A 17,115-nucleotide genomic window follows, 5' to 3' on the forward strand; every position below is an offset into this window, starting at 1 on the left:
GCTTGTATAATGGTGACCGATATCTCAAGGAACTTTCGGCAATAATTCAATACATAAAGAATTAAATTTAAGAAAAAAGGTCTTGTAACAAAAAGCAAATGAATTTTTTCATAGTCTGAATCAATTTTCCGTACATACACGCAAATTATATCAGATTTTTAGATTTAATATAAAAACATTAAATCTGATAATGGGTCGAGCAGCAAATCTCATAAATACTTCCTTTCGTTTTTGAAAAAAATGCATGATATTCGCGACCTTTTAAGAAAATCTGTGGTAATCCTTCACAAACATTTGTACAAACGAATGCGCCTTATGCAGGATGGACAGTGAAGTCGTCCCGAAAATTCGTTCTTCAAATTTCAAAGATTTCTTCATGAAATACATCTGACGTGAAAAGATGTTTCAAATGTAATGGCGCCATGTATTTTCAAAATAATGATTACTGTTGGAAATTATGTTTATTATGAAAAATTAATAATAAACTTATTAATCAGTAGTTTTTTCGTATACGCTTTCTCTAATTTTTAATCTCTACGCTTTCTCTCTATGCAATTTATATTATGGTAAGGATGTTAAGGAATCTGCTATCCTGCTTCCACGAGAACTACGTTCGGCATTTCCTTACCTGCAGCGCTCCTAGAAGCACCAAAGTTCGATAGCCAGAACACAACCTGCGATTTCGCAGGTTAATCGCGGCAAATAAAGCAAGTTGGAGTTGGAGTTGGAGGATGTTAAGGAAATAAAGGATTGATTACTTGTTAAACAAAACTGCGTTGTCTGTATGAGACATTGCGGTGGTTATGTAATAAATTGTAGTTTTTATTTATCTATTTACTTACGAGCGTATTTTCGTTTCTTTCTTTCTTTTTTTTTTTTTTTTTTTTTTTTTTTGTGTGTGTGTGTTCATTGCAAAAGCTTTTAAAGAACGAACTTCTTCCTTTTGATTTACAGCGTGTGCGAGGCTGATTGAAGACTTAAGTAAAATTAGCAGAATTTTAAAGAAATTCTAAAATCTTTATATTTAGTTGCATTTTCAAGAAAATACATAAAATCACATTCTTACAGAGAAAATAATTAACAATTTGGAGATTTTTAAATTTTTGAAAACATTGACCGAGGCTTTAAAAAGTTTAATGTTTCATTCAGAAGCATATTTCTATAGCCTCACTTCCGTAAGTTTTAATAATTGGAGTATTTAAAATACTGTAAAGGCTTTTTGCTAAATTTTCAAATGTTAAAATGTATTTTAAATGTGTTACGTAGTAATCTAGTTTTGTCAGCAAATTTTCTTCTTTTTTTATCTCCACGAAAATCCATCCTACATCCTGTGTTGATTCGAGCTGGATCAAACCTCTAGCGATCAGCAATATCATCCCTCGGCTGCCAGTGAGAGCCCCACTGTAATCAAAAAAAGAATTTTTAATTGTCCATGTACTCCAATAAATCACGAAGCTGCATATCTATCCAATAAATAATAAAAAAATATCTCACCACGTGAATTCCTTGTAGGAAATATCCAATTTTACGTATTCTGTGCTGCATTTCATTTAAACGTTTTTCCTCGAATTTCACTATTACATTTTATTATACTCTCGCTTTCTGAATTATGTCTTGCGTTCACAGTCTAATTTTAAATTCAAATTTTCGATGTGTGGAAAGTTTTTCAGAAATTATAAACAACGAAAAATTTACATATTGTGTATAATTTGTTTGGTCCATATCCACAGAAATTTTCTTCTCTAGCAGGCCGTGGCGAGTAATCAAAATAAAGTATAAAAATAAATGCTAAATAATTCTGAATGAATTTTATTTAATAATAACTCTGTTTATAATTTAAATAGTAATACCTAATGACAAATATGCCACGAAAATTAATGAACATATAAACAATAAATGAGAAAAGAATTGATGGTTAAAAAGGTCTATTCTAAATTTGCATTTTTGATTGAAGGTGTCTTGAGGAATTCTTCTAAGAATTAATGAAACTATCATTTCAGATGAAAAACGAATTATTTTAAAAACCAATTACGCATTCTAAATTACATAAAGATTTTAGTTTTATTGTCGCATTTTTATAAAGGAATCTTTACTTATGTTGAAAAACATTCAAAATTCTTTTAATTAAGAAGTTTAGAATATCAATGTATTTTAGAAGCCTGGTCTGTTTAACATGAAATTAAGAGTATATTTATATCGAGTCTTTTATTTGGCGAGGCATTCGAGAAACGTTTGATTTAAGATTATGCATTATATTTATATATTCATACAAATGTGATACAGTGTTTGTGATATATTGTATATCGTTTAAAATTCACAGTTTTACTTCTTTAAAGGCTGTTAATCTCGTTTTTTATTTAAATGCTTTTGATTTAATTCGGTATTTATTTCATTTAAGAAAAGGTAATTTTAAAAGAACTCGACATATTTGTTAACTACTAAAGACAGGAAATTAGATTCTAATGAAACAGTTGAAAACTGTAACTGAATTTGATAGGCATTTACCTTGGTGTTTACGAGACACCTCTATAATCTTAATTTTTCTGCAAATCTTCGTCTCCTGAGGCATTTCTTGTTAAATTATAGAAAATATACTACTGTTTCACATATAGTTTAACTTAAATTATTTACATATATGCAAAATTCGCGAAAGTATATTTCCTCCCTCTGGCCATCATTAAGAAATGCATGCCCAGACAATGCATTCATGAATCAGATATTGTCTTTCCTATTTACAAAATGTTCGTTCACCGAGTATAAATAAGGAGATGAATCTTCAGTCATTTTGCTTAGAAGTACTAATCAACGTTTTACCAATACAATCATAAAGGGAACGGCATTGATTTCGTCCATGATCAGTCTAACGTAAAATATAATGGGATTATAATATAAGTTAATACATATTTTGATTACATAAAGTTGAGCATTTATTAAGTGTTTGTCACCCCGATATAAAAATTATTATTTCTGTGCCGTGAATTACTGAACATTTGAATTAAAATATTAAATTTTGTTGAATACCTCCACTGAAAGACGTATCTTAATCTTGAAAACGTCCGTACCATGAGTTTTTTTTTTAAAAAACAGATGTTATGTTCTAAAAGTACGTTTTAATTTGAAAGTATTTTCTTAAAAGTTCCAAGAAAGTTCTTAACGTATTGCTGTTCATAATATTTTGCAAGTCAAAAAAATTTAAATTGTCCGAAAACTCAGAAATTTGATTTTTCGTGATCCAAGAAATGCACATTACAGATCCAAGAAGGCAAATCAGCACTTAGATGAAATAAATTAGTGTTACTTGAGGGATTATTTCATTAGTACTGGGTTCGGGAAAATATAAAAGTTATCTTTCTGTTGCTTCTGCTTATTTTGCAGCTAAGTTTATGTTTAACTCATTACTAAAAATACAAATGAGTAATATAATTTGTCACAATTAAGTATACGGAACCATATTCGTTTAATTCATTTTATATACACATCCATTATTAATAGAGTTATGTAAATATTGTGTGTAAACTATTGATTTATTCCAAAACGTAAAGCTGTGTCTTTCTTCAGTAAATGAAATACTGCCAGAAAGGGAAATTATTATTTTTTTCCAAATACAATATTGCCTCCATTGGATTAAGGTTTGCAGAGTACTTGATATTGAAAGTGACTTTGAGAGATAATTTTTTGTAATTACTTATGTATGCTTCTAGCTATTAATGTAGCACTAGTCTCGAGAATTTAAATCCTACCGATGATTCCTAAAATTATCATTTATCATTTCAGAAATGATTAGCAGTTGTTAATTGATATACCGAAATTAGCCTTCAAATGAAACATAGAAAACTATATTAAAATCCCAATTTATATTCGAAAACATGAATAGTAATTCCTACTGTTATTTAACAGGGTTGGTTGATAAATCACTCTGTTTTTTAGCTTTAAAAAACTTCCTGAATGATACGTATCTCTATTTCATACCTAGCCTATTCTCGTTTTTCGTAAAAGCTTCCAGAACCCTGAAATTCGTAATTTTAAGTCAGTTCAAAAACCGTGCTCGTTTAAGCATATTATTTTTTTAAAGAAAAGTCAAGACGAAAATTTTTGAATTTGTTATGATTTTCGCCAATTTCAAATTAATTGAATTTTTGTCACTGAGGTTGGAAATCAGTGTTCCGAGAGTTATTGCGAACATATCTGACAGTGAGGAAAAATTCAGGAAAGGCTTCTCAAACTACAGAAGACAACAGATATTCATGAACAATGCGTCCCGGAGCACTGCGACATCACAGTAAATGAACAGGCGGGTAGTATCTCCAAGGATGGAATGTTCAATGCCTCAAGCCAACGCAACCTCTAATGCAGAGAACCATATGCAACAAAATGACATCGACAGTCAAGAAGACCATGGACGACTCAGGTTAGAAGATGGGAAACGATAATAAAAAGATCCATTCCCAACAATCTGCGGCACGATTCCCTTCTGACCCATCTCCATAAATCCAGTATTGTGAGCTCCCCCTCATGCCCTCTGTATAACTCAGGAGAAGGAACGTTGATCATCTCCGCACCAGCAGCTCTCTGGAGGTAAAAACCCGAGAAGATACAATAGAAGCTTTCGCACGAATGGTGTAGTGTAAAATAGCTGACCTGCAAAGACGAGTGTTGTCTGAAGAACACATTTGGCAGCTAAAAACATTCAAAAGACAACCCAGCTACAAAATAAAACAATGATCTAATACAGCGATGGTGAACCGTTTTGAGAAGTATGCCAAATTGTTTACAATTGCCTTTTGTATGGATATAAGAAAAGTGAATTGGATTATTTGCACTTTTAAATTGACTAAACTTCTCTTTAAAACCTTGCTTTACTTCCCCTATAATGATTCAACGTTTATTAATTGCATTTTCTGGAAAGTCAAGTATACTTTTAATATCTATTGTGCTTTGAAAATGGTTTACTTTCGTCCATGGCTAACGAATAAAATTTTAAATTGATGCATTTGCTATTTAAAGATTTTTTCAACTGAATTCCCCGTCTCTTAAATTTCTGTGGCTATAGTTTGGTGTGATAAACTGATTTTAGGAAATTCCAACTTTGTACTTACCTATTGCTATTACATATAAACCTGAAATTCTGGTCCCGCAAATGACAAAAACAGTTCCCTCCAAGAATGAAAGGAGCAATAATACTCCCTTGCGCCATCTAAGTGCAAAACGAGATCTGAAGTATGAATATTATAATATTCTTAGCCTACACGGAGAAAAAATGAGATCAGTATTAAAAATAAGAGAAATAAACTTAGGGATAATTATGTTTGCTAATCCTTCCAAACATTCTTTTATAAATTCGCCATCAATAAGGGGTTTTGATTTTTTCGCTATTAAATTTGCTATGACATAACTTCCTTTTGGTATATAATTGAGTAGCTGTCTTTCTAAACAAATTTTGTTCAGACGATAGCTCTTTCTTTAGCTCTGTTATTTTATCTTTACGGCAAATGCCAAGATATACATCATATTTTGCGGCACGCTTTTGCTTATAATGTCGCTTCAAATTGCAGTCTTAAAAAATTGGTACGAAGTTCCTACAAACCAAGCAAAGTGCTTTACTATGCTCCTCAATAATAAACTATTTCTCCATCCAGTTTTCATTAAAACTAGTTTTTCATCTATAGCTTTTCTGTTTTTATATTCGTCTTGTTTTTTTTAATTGCAAGGAGGCCATCACATATATATATATAAATTTTTAAACAAATATCCATAATAAATATGAATTAATAATACCTTTCAAGAATTTGATACAAGAATTAGGAACTTAAAATACAATTCAATATATTGCATACAAATATTGTAATTCGTCGAAAATGTTTATACATTTTTAAAATTTTCAAAAGTCTAACGACAGCAAAACGAAATTGACAATTAACGATGGACTACTTTTGGAAATATAAAATCGTGTGGATACTCACATAATTCAAAACGTAAATTCTTATTCATGTGTGGTAAAATATATCACATGGTACGGTTTTAGGATGTATTTAAATATTCTACAAGCTGTGAACTTTTGTGAATTGTAAAAGTATAAACTGAACTACATGCTAACTAATTTATATAGCTAATAATATTATTTGTACTTACCTATTGCTATTACATATTAACCTGAAATTCTGGTCCCGCAAATGACAAAAACAGTTCCCTCCAAGAATGAAAGGAACAATAATACTCCCTTGCGCCATCTAAGTGCAAAACGAAATCTGAAGTATGAATATTATAATTTTCTTAGCCTGCACGGAGAAAAAATGAGATCAGTATTAAAAATAAGAGAAATAAACTTACGCACGCTATTTTCACACGGCCCGTATTACGAGACGGATTTCACATACCGTGGAAATTACGGGAGCCGCACGCGGAGGGTTTTAATACATCATGATATACTAAGATGCTTTTATTTAAATTTTTATTTTAAAATAAATGTCAACGAATCGCTTATATATGAATCAAATTCTAACATTTATTTTTAAAATAAAAATACGTAAATTTAAATACTTTCATAATTTGCTTTTGGGCCGTATTTTAAAGACGTTTGGCCCGTAGGCCATACTTTAGACACCCATGGTTGAAGCTGTAATTTAACGCTGATTTTATCATGTAAACTTGAATTCAATATGCTTTTGCCTAAACGCAAAGTCTCTAAGATTATTATATATTTCACTTCGTTCTTTAATATGACAAATTAGGAGATGTCTGTGTGCCAAAGTAGATGTACATTTTTGTGAAAAATGATCTATAGGAACATATAGACGTTTGCTAGTGAGATACAGCACAAAGTCCGAGATCCAAAATCGTCGAGACTTCGGTAATTTTGGATTTGAGTAATTTCCTGATTTTGGCTCATGAATTTAAAACTCATAAGATAAGATGTAGAAATTATAAAATTAGAAACATGAAATAATGAAGCATTTATGACTTTAAAGAAATCAAAATTTACCAAAATCTTGATACTTATTCTTTTTTATTAAAAAAATTTTCATTTTCTTTCCTGTCTTATTAATCATTGTGTTAATAAAGTTTTTTCAAATATATAGACAAACATAATTTCTTCTTTAGTTCCAAAGTTACATTATTAATGTCCTGTCTTTGCCGTGTTAGAGAATTTCCACTAAACTTTCAACAGATTTTTATTTCTTTTTCAATAACCTCTGTCTCAGTTTCTTCCCTAACAGCAGCGATATTTGCTGGGTTTTAAGTTATACTGTCATCTGAATGGAAAACTTATGATGAATAAATTTGATTTATAATTACTGAATATTTCTTTATACTAATTCCATTAAATATGAAAATTTGCCTTCTATAGAGGTCAAAACCTATGCACAAAGACACTTATAGAAGGTAAGATCCAAATACACTATCGCTTCGCAGATGCTCCTACAGTTCCGGAATTTTGAAAATAATCTGGACATAAACCCAAATTCAAGCTTTAATTTTTGAGAATACAGCTGTAATGATAGAAATCTGCAATACATAATAAATATAAGAGAGCGTTTATATGATTCTCTGTAAGTGTTATTTGTATACGAGCGTTTCCCATTAGAAAATCCTCCACTAAGACATCACCCCCCTCAGACAAAGAACTCCTGCGTGCTCTTCCGAAATAAATCAAACCAACTAAGTCAATATCAGCATCATCCATATTTTAATCTTAAATCTGTATCTATGCAGAAACGGTCACCCTAAATTTACATTCAGTATTTTCTTACCATCAACCCACTAACCAAATAACGCCATATTAAAATCTCCAGTAACAAAACGCAAGCTGACTGCAAATTTATAGTAAAACAACGTCATATGCTTCGTTATATAAATTTCATTTTTTTAGTTTTATTTATTTATTTTTGTATATAGGAACCGCGCCTAAAACAATAACATAACATTCACAGAGTATTCCTAAATGTCTAACTCTCTCTAGTGCTGTAACTGGGTGTCCAGCAAAATTTATTTGTAAAACCTTGTAAAGCTTTCAAAGTGTTAACTCTGTAACGTGCTGTTTTTGTAAAGTGAATTAGTAATACAAAGAGATTTAGAGTATCTGAAATTAAATTATGGAGAATAATGTCCTGAGGCAGAATGGTAAAAATAGCTTGTATATGGTTATTTGCTGTAACAACTTGTGTTTCCCCAAATGCTAAATATGCTGGATGCGAGACAATAGCACTCAAACTGTAGGAGACTGAATTTGTCTTCGCTTACCTGTAACTGTTATCTGTATATATGAAAAGGAAAGGCTGGAAAAAACAGCTTGCTGTCACAAATTACATAAGGTACACTGCTCAAAAAAAAAAAAAAAAAAAAATGGGACAGTCCTATATCTCCCGATCTACTGGGCCGATTGACAAAATTCAAATTGCGTTCTTCATGTCTCGAAAGCGCGACTTAGGATATATATTAGATTTATATATAGCACTATTCTAACATAGGTATTTTGACACAAAATCGGACTTTTTCTGAAATAACATACCAATTTTTTTACATATTTCGATTCTACGACTCAAATTACGCCTAAATATGAAATTTTGTAAAATTTGGAGCGAAATTTACGGAGAAATTCACAAATTTCTGTTGGCACTTTTTTGTCAGTTTGCGCCAAGAATATTTCACTTCACGAACTTCTTAATATATGGCAACCTAGTTTCCTTTCCCGTGAGAGGAAAAAAAGTCACCATCGTTCCTTTTTTCCAAATAATATTCTTTATATTATATTTGTAATTATAACTTATTATTTTAAGTAATTTTTTCTTATTCGAATAGCATTTTAATTGTTAAAGTTGCACTTTTTTTTTTTTTTTCCGAATAACTGTTTTAAAAATTTCTATTTACCTATTCGAACTGCGTAAATAAAGGTGCAGCGTTTATTTTTTTTCAAATAGTTTTCTTTATATATATTTTTCGTCATAGTTATTGTTTTAGGTAATTTTTAAATTTTTATACTTTTATTTTAATTGTTTGTGTTGCATTGTCTCTTCAGATAATTGTTTTAAAATTTTCTATTTATTTCTTCGAACTGAGCATTTTAAATATATTTATTAATATCAATTTTCCAGAATTTGATTTTATTTATTTGAACTGCGTTTCTTTCGGAAGAATACTTTGTAACCCAGACTACGATGAGTTTGAAAACTGCATACTATATTAAAAGAGAAAATACAGTAAAGCACAGTTTTACACGCCTTTCAATATTCCGTTCAGAAAAGATATATATAAATAAGAGAGATGTATAACCGACATTTTAACTTAGGATGACTTGCATTCACTGCTTTAAACAGTTTTATCATTGTGCCCATTGCTTTACACAATTTTATCCTACATTTGGTTTCTTAAAATGTTATTCATATTTTAGTCAAATATTTTATTTTTGAAATCGCAAGAATCAAATATCATAACATTGAAAAGTTTTAAATTTAAAAAAATACAAATACAAAATTTTACGAAAGTAGTTCGGTCCGAGGTTCGAATCCCGCGAACGGGCTGGTTGCATGGGTGTTTTCGTGGTTTTCCCGATGTGTAACGTGTATACCAGCCAGTTTCCCTTAGAAAGTCCTCCTTGAAGGTATCCCTCCCTTTAGGCAGTTAGCCCTCGTGTGCTTTGCCATAATTAAATAATCCAATCCAATCCAATCCTTAATTAAATATAATTGATTTGTAACTTCTACTAGAACTGACGTTAAGAATTGAAGTGCAAATAAATAATATCGTGTGCAATCTTGATTAATATAAAATTAAAAATATTTGCATTCAGACAGAAAGTTTTTTGAAATATTTGCAATTACTTTATGAGAAAGATTTATTAATAACCGTAATAATTACTTATTATATTACTGATGATTAGGAATCAGTTCTTGACAATTACATTCTAAATTAGAATTTTAAGAATTATTAGAATTTTAAATTAGAATAATGAAAATACGCTACGCACAAAAATACATTTTAGGTTAAAAAATGAGTTGATTTTTTATGTTTTAAAACTTCTTGAATTCATTTAATAAACATCGTATCCTCGTTGTTAATTGAATTCAGAATGTTGGGTGTCGTTTATATAATTATTCTTACTTGTTCACGGAAATCCAGTGATTAAGTAGCTGCAGATCATTTCTACATAACCATTGAACTTCCATTAATTCAGTCTCTAGAGGGTTGTATATTTATATCATAATTTGACTTTTATAAAAATGATTATTCTAAATATTTTGTTTCTATAAAAATATACCGTGCTTTAAAAATATGGATGATAGTACCAGCCGCTCTTTCAGCCACTTCAAAAGCATCAGTTTGTTTAAAAATAAATTGTGCAGTTAATGTCATAAAATTCAAATAAACATCAAACGAAAATTCTCAGTTTTAGACAATTCGATTTAAACAAAGTAAAGTAGCAGACGATAAAACGCCGAAGGTAAAAATTTACTCTTACAAAAATTTACTCTTATTAAAAAAAAAAAAAAAAGATAGAGAGAAATTTAAAAAAAATATTTAAAAATTTATTTAAAAAAATAGCTTTTCATATAGTATTAATAAATATTTATTACGCATCATTGAGGGAAAAAATGTCATATAATTAATTCTCCGTAAATTTTTACTTGAAATTTAAGGTTAAAAATAGCTGTGGCAATACAGTGTAACAAAAATCCATAGACCACATTTGGCGTTATTATCGCTCAAAAAAAAGATGCCAAATTTCAAAACGCGAAAATATGTAAATTTGTGTATATCTTAGAAAATTTTGAATAAAAAAGTCTAATTTTTTGCAGATATGCTTAAAAAAATACCTACTTTAAGATGATGGTAAAAATTTTATAGGTTATAATTCAAAATTTTTTTCGAAAAATTTATAAAAATTATTTAAAAATAGAAATTTAGAAAATAAAACACAAAAAATGGGTAAATTTTATTTGGAATGAACCTAAATTTCGAAATGTGAGATAAAAAATCAAAAAAGTTTAATAAAAAAAGAGACATAAATAAATATTTGCCAAATTCAATTAACATTGAGGAGCTAAAATTTTGAGAGTTAATATTTCAAAAACTACTCGTACGATTTTTACAAAACTTGGTATTCTGGCATAATTTGAGTCGTAGAATCGAAATATGTAAAAAAATTGGTATGTTATTTCAGAAAAAGTCCGATTTTTTGTCAAAATACCTATGTTAGAATAGTGCTATATATAAATCTAATATATATCCTAAGTCGCGCTTTCGAGACATGAAGAACGCAATTTGAATTTCGTGAATCGTCCCAGTAGAACGGGAGATATAGCACTGTCCCAATTTTTTTTTGAGCAGTGTACATCGCGCTGTTTTGTATATGTACCACCAAAAACAGAAGAATATCTGAGCATGCGCATAGAAAGACATTTCTGTTTTTTCGTAGAAAATTTGGTTTATGAATTCATTACAGAGGTGCTCTAAAGGTAAATTCGTTCAATTCAAAATTAAATTTATTTCAGATAATAATTTAGATGCTTTTATAGTTTGCTAAAATACGAAGGAAAAAAAAAAAGATGTAAAATCTTGTTCACTAGCCATTGTCAAAACAGGAAACATCTCTACTCTCTTCCGATCGTACAGAAGTGCATGTTAAATAATTGCTGTGTTTGTAAAATGATCATCATGCTATTTAAAATGTTTTCTCTTTAGATCAATTCAATTGGATAAATAATGTATATTAAAATAATTTATAAATATTTAAGTATTTTCGAAAGAAGAGAAAAAAAGCAATTCAGTTTTCGAAAATTTTCTCATATGTTTCTGTTCTACAAATTCAGCTTGATTTATTGCATCTTTCTGTATTATAAAGTAATCCTTTTTATTGAAAATACTACAAATTAAGTGTAATTTCATTGTAGCATAAACCTACATATCTAAGAGATTATTATATGGAATTTAGGATTTAATAACTGTTCTTGTAAAGAGCGTAGAGTAAGAAATGTTAACATCTGAATATCGTTTTCTCTTCTTGAAGGAATGCTTCATAATGATTTCAATACTTTTATTGGGCAAAAAGATATTGAAAATTCTATAATTACAATTATGCAAATTTTTATAATAATATAATAATACCTTGGCATAAAATTCAAAAATCTACTACCTATGTCGGAAATTTTGGAAGGTTTCTTTTTACAAGTTACAAACTGTCTTTATAAGGGTAGGAAAACCCTTTTATAAGAACATCCTTATGAAAATTTCTGTATTTAAAACAGTGGTCGTCTTGCATAAAGAGGTTGTCACCATTATGAGCTGTTCCTTCTCATATATTAAAGAGTTTGAATTAGTATTAAGTAACCTTTGACTAAGAGACTAATACTCTAAGGCGTCTAAAATATCCTTAGAATAAAAGAATAGTGTTGAAATTAGTGTTGAAATAGAATTAGTGTTAAAAGAGGGATTACGTGGAAAATAGTTTATAGCATATTATTAATTATTTTCATTTAACAATATAACTCGCAACACATAAAAAATTTGAATGTTTAATCCCATTACCTGAACTGACAATGAGAAATGAACGTTTTTTTTTTTTGTTAATTAATTATTGACATTGTTATGAAAGGGACAAATTGTACCAGAGTATTATTTATTGGCATATGTAGCACAAAGATTACATTCAGATTGCTACATTTTTTATTAATGCTGTAAACATGCTTATACCAGTTTTTCTTTCAGTATTTGAATTTAATGTTTATTACTTTATTTAGTACTATTGAAATTAAAAGTGAAAAAAAAAACATATAGCACTTTAAGACCTTTAATATTTTGATAATGTTCAGTTTACTAATGGTTGTCTTCACTTACGCTTTGGAAGCTGAATTTGGAAAAATAAATTCAGTTTTCTGTTGCTTTCATATATTTTCGAGGACATCTAAAATTTTGAATTTTAATGTAAAATTAGATAATTAAAATAATGTGTATTATTATCATGACTTCATCAGTTTGATTTTTATAGTCATTTTCCGAATTCGATAAGAAAAATAAGATGTAAAGGTATTTTCTTTTTATAAGGAATGGGGAATGCTACTAACTCATTATAGAAACACATTTAATATGTCAACAATCAATCATTAAATTATAAATTAATGCTTTCCAAAAGTCTTTGGAGTAAGTCTAAGATCACAACGTAGATAATGTTTACTAAATGGTGTTCCGTATGATTAAAATTTATTTTTAAGCAATTAAAGATAGCCTTGCCTGGGAGTGAAGTCTGTTAGGAGACGTATCTGTCCATTTGTTGACGAATAAAAGGCTAAGAATTCTTTCAGCAAATTAAAGATGTAAATCTTGTTATGTAGATAAAAAAATTCTACATCGTTACTGATTGAAGTCCTTGAGCTTTTTAAATAACAGTAAAGATTCCTTTATTTCCAGTTGAAACCTTGCGTTGAAAAATTAAAACTAATTTTAAGTTTCGGAAGCGGATAAAAGAATTTCACATTTAGGAAGTTTGAGACAACTATTTATATGTATCACTAACACATACATTTCGATGTACGCAATTCTACGTTCACGCCACAATTTTTGCTCAGGTGAGAAAGTTTTAATATTTAAATGACATGCGGCATTTAAACTACACGCGGCAAAAGTTAGAATTTAGCTCGGTAATGGGGTGTTCGTCGCTAACTCAGTAAAATGTAGTTAATGCTAAATCCATTTGAGGGCCAAAAAATAGTTGCACTGCTAACTGGTAAGCTAACGCAAAGAGTTAAAAGTAGTGTAAACCTATAATATGTTAATCTTTCAGTTAAGCTTTGCGTTTATAATATTTCAAACTCAACTGCAAGCGAAAACAAACTCATCCTTCTCATATTACTTTTATTACGAGTCAGCGTGTTTGATTTGTGTTGTATTTTCGGTTATAAACCAGAAAAATGGCTTAATAATGTTTTATTTGATTTTTCACCAAACTTACTTACATTACATTTAGTAGTTGTTAAATTGACTAATATTTCAAAAGTTAGGATAATTCTGAGTTTTAACCCGTCATGTTGTGTGTTCACAGTTTTACAGTTTTTTTTTTTTTTTTTTTCATTGTGAAAAGGTTTACCCAACTCAGTTTGCAATTAGGCTTCCTTACATTTTCTGCTATCTGAGGTTAAAAACAGAAAGTAATTTCTGAGCTGATGATACAATATATTAGACTGAAACTTTCTTAAAAATTAGCATTTCATAGGACGAAAAAATACAAAAACTAAAAGCTAGTGGTCTTAATCTAGAGGCCGTTGGTGAAATTTTCACGACCAGCCAACACATTTTCCGTTCAGTTAATTCCCATTATTAACATATTAAGTATTATGACAATGAATTGTAGAAATTTTAAGATTTTAATGGTTTTCTGTCCTCTTTCACATTAGTTTGATTATCATTAAAAATGAACACGAGTAACGCCTCTTCAAAATATGCACCTTGTATAAGATTACAATCAGAGTTATAAATCTTATTTAAAGTTATGAAACCACCTGTTTGATTATTTATACGACCTAGCATTATAGTCGTTTCTAGAATACTTCATTTTCCCAATTATATTTTATTTTTCGTTAGCTTGTATAATGATGATTGAAGTTTCAGTGTTTTTCCAGTATTAAATCGGTACGCACATTGATTACAGACATGCTGTTTAAAAAAATGAAATTTAAAGAAAATAAGCGTTGTAAGAAAAGGCAGATCAATTTTTTTCCATAGTGTGACTCAATTTTCCATGCATGTTTGAGTCACCTAAAATATGTCTGAATTGTAGCGATTTTCACAATTATATTTTATTTTTCGTTAGCTTGTATAATGATGATTGAAGTTTCAGTGTTTTTCCAGTATTAAATCGGTGCGCACATTGATTACAGACATGCTGTTTAAAAAAATGAAATTTAAAGAAAATAAGCGTTGTAAGAAAAGGCAGATCAATTTTTTTCCATAGTGTGACTCAATTTTCCATGCATGTTTGAGTCACCTAAAATATGTCTGAATTGTAGCGATTAATATTAAAATATGAAATTTAATATATCTGCTTCTAAAAAATGTATTATATTGTCGTTCATTGCTTTTGATCAATATTAGCATTTATCTCTGATAGAATTTCATGAAAAATCTGCATAATCCTTTACTAGCTTTTAAACAAATGAATGCAGCTTATACAAGTTCGACTCTCAGATACTTCGGAAATTGTGTTCTTAAAATTATTAAATATATTTCATATTTCTTGATGAAATGCGGCAGACATGGAAACAGGTTTCCATTGGATGATGCCATCGATATTAAAAAATGTATTTACAGTTTGAGATCATAATTATTATGATAAAAATGCAGCCAATTCGTTACTCACTAGTTTTCTCATATAGCCGTGCGCTTTACGTAACTTAAAATTACAAATGTATGAGTAATATTTTTTATTTTTCGAAACTTTTTTTTATGAAGCTGCTTTGCCTATTTAAGGCAGAGCGGTGAGTATGGTATAAAAGATCTTACATCTACTGATTTGTGTTTACAAGTGTTTTTAGGTTGTTATTCTCCGCAAAATCTTTCAGGAAGTTAGTTTAGATATCCGTTTTAGAACGTGTGCGACGATGGTGCTGCTCTTGGTATAAATTCGAGGGAATTTTAAAGAAATTCTATAAGTTCTTTCCTAAGGATGCATTCTCACAATTAAGCGTAAATGGACATACTTCAAGCAAAACAAAATTAGAAATTAGCAGTTTCAAGATTCTAAAATATTAAAAAACGCATTTAGGCTTTAAAAACTATGTTTCATTCAGGACAGCTTTTCAAAATTTTCACAAGAAGGCTTTATTAATTAAAGTTTTAAATAACCGTAAATCCTTTCTACTAAACTTTCGAATGACTAAGCGTATATATCAATCATTAATAAAGTTTCCCCAGGAAAATTTCTAGATCTTTTAATTTCACTAAAATCCGCCTGATTCCTTTTTTTCCCCCGAGCTGGATCAAACTTGACGTATTCAGCAACTTTATTCCTTGCCTGATGGTGGGTTCCCCACTAGAAGCAAAACAGAGGTAATCTTCAATTTTTCACCTGATCCAATAATAGACAAAGCTGCATATTAATCTGGCAAATAATTAAAGGGGCAGAAATTCTCATAAACTGATACTCGCCTTAATTCAGAAGTGTCCAACGTTTCAGCTTGACTGCTGAAAGAATCTTTTTCTTAATTCCTCTATAAGAGATAAATTCACGGGGTTCACTGCATTATTTCAAATTTGCACAATGTGTACTATATGTAAAAATCACATATATAGAAAATTTAAGTGACTCAGTAAAGTACTTGACTTATCTGGCGAGATGTATTAAATCGGCTCTATTACCTAAGACGTATTAAACCTTCCTCTAAAAATGGGCGCTGACAAAAAATAGCTTAAAAATATATTGAAATATTTTTAAAACTTTATTAATTTATTATTCTTTTAATGTACTGATAGCAACATAGAATTATTTGGACATTTTATTTTATATTGTATACATAAAATTTAATTGAAAATTTTGTTTGTCGTTGTGAGAAATAAAATGTATGTACTTTTCTCAAATGCACTATCTTTCAAATAATGATGACGATAAATAACATATGACTATGAGGCATATTTTGTTCTCGTTAGGCATGATTTATAAAATTTCATTCAAAGGACATCATCAGTTTTCTCTGAGCTGAAAGTCACATAGCAATTCTGTGTATTCTGTTGAAAATGTGTTGGCAATATCTATATCGACTGTAAATACAGTCTCAAATGTGCATAAAATATTTTTTTCCGAAAATATTGAAATGTATTTTCATATTTTTGTGTCAAACCAAAAAGTAATTCTGCCTATTTTTTTCCCGTTTTTAGGCCTATATGCACCACACGGTTGAAATGTAAATAATTATATGTATTTATTTGGGCTTACTTTATCTCCTCATTTAGCAGGCGATTTATTTTATTCCAAATCTGAGGGCCAAACAGAACTGTGTGCGTGTTGAAGGCCAATTTTACGATCGCCAAACGTAAAATATGTCATCGGGGGGCGGATTCTTGTTACATCTCTGACGCTTCTTCGTTCGCTTCTTGGGTCGCACTGATACTTGATTTGGGCCGCGCTTTGGTCAG

General features: G+C 29.6%; 1 protein-coding gene across 2 annotated transcripts; it reads right to left on the reverse strand.

The window, feature by feature from the left end:
* Positions 1-1,043: 1,043 nt before the first annotated feature.
* LOC146993861 (uncharacterized) lies at positions 1,044-6,251 on the reverse strand. 2 transcript variants are annotated; one of them, XM_085826415.1, is made up of 2 exons: positions 6,130-6,251; positions 1,044-1,401 (listed from the first exon to the last, which is right to left on the reverse strand). In XM_085826415.1, exons 1-2 carry the CDS (start codon positions 6,225-6,227, stop codon positions 1,146-1,148), a joined length of 354 nt encoding a protein of 117 aa, XP_085682541.1. In that variant the 5' UTR covers positions 6,228-6,251; the 3' UTR covers positions 1,044-1,145. The 2 variants fall into 2 exon arrangements, with proteins under 2 accessions (XP_085682541.1, XP_085682542.1); XM_085826416.1 differs by lacking the exon at positions 6,130-6,251 and adding an exon at positions 5,097-5,208.
* Between the last annotated feature and the right edge of the window lie 10,864 nt (positions 6,252-17,115).

Source organism: Stegodyphus dumicola, chromosome 11 (genome assembly GCF_044657685.1).
Source record: "Stegodyphus dumicola isolate Sdum_Otavi_A_Nest chromosome 11, ASM4465768v1".
Classification (NCBI taxonomy): domain Eukaryota; kingdom Metazoa; phylum Arthropoda; class Arachnida; order Araneae; family Eresidae; genus Stegodyphus; species Stegodyphus dumicola.

Coding starts and splice junctions, on each gene's coding strand:
- LOC146993861 (XM_085826415.1), bottom strand. CDS start 6,227: ATGGCGCAAGGGAGTATTATTGTTCCTTTCATTCTTGGAGGGAACTGT. Junction 1,402..6,129: donor TTAATATGTAATAGCAATAG/GTAAGTACAAAT, acceptor TTTTGATTACAG/TGGGGCTCTCACTGGCAGCC.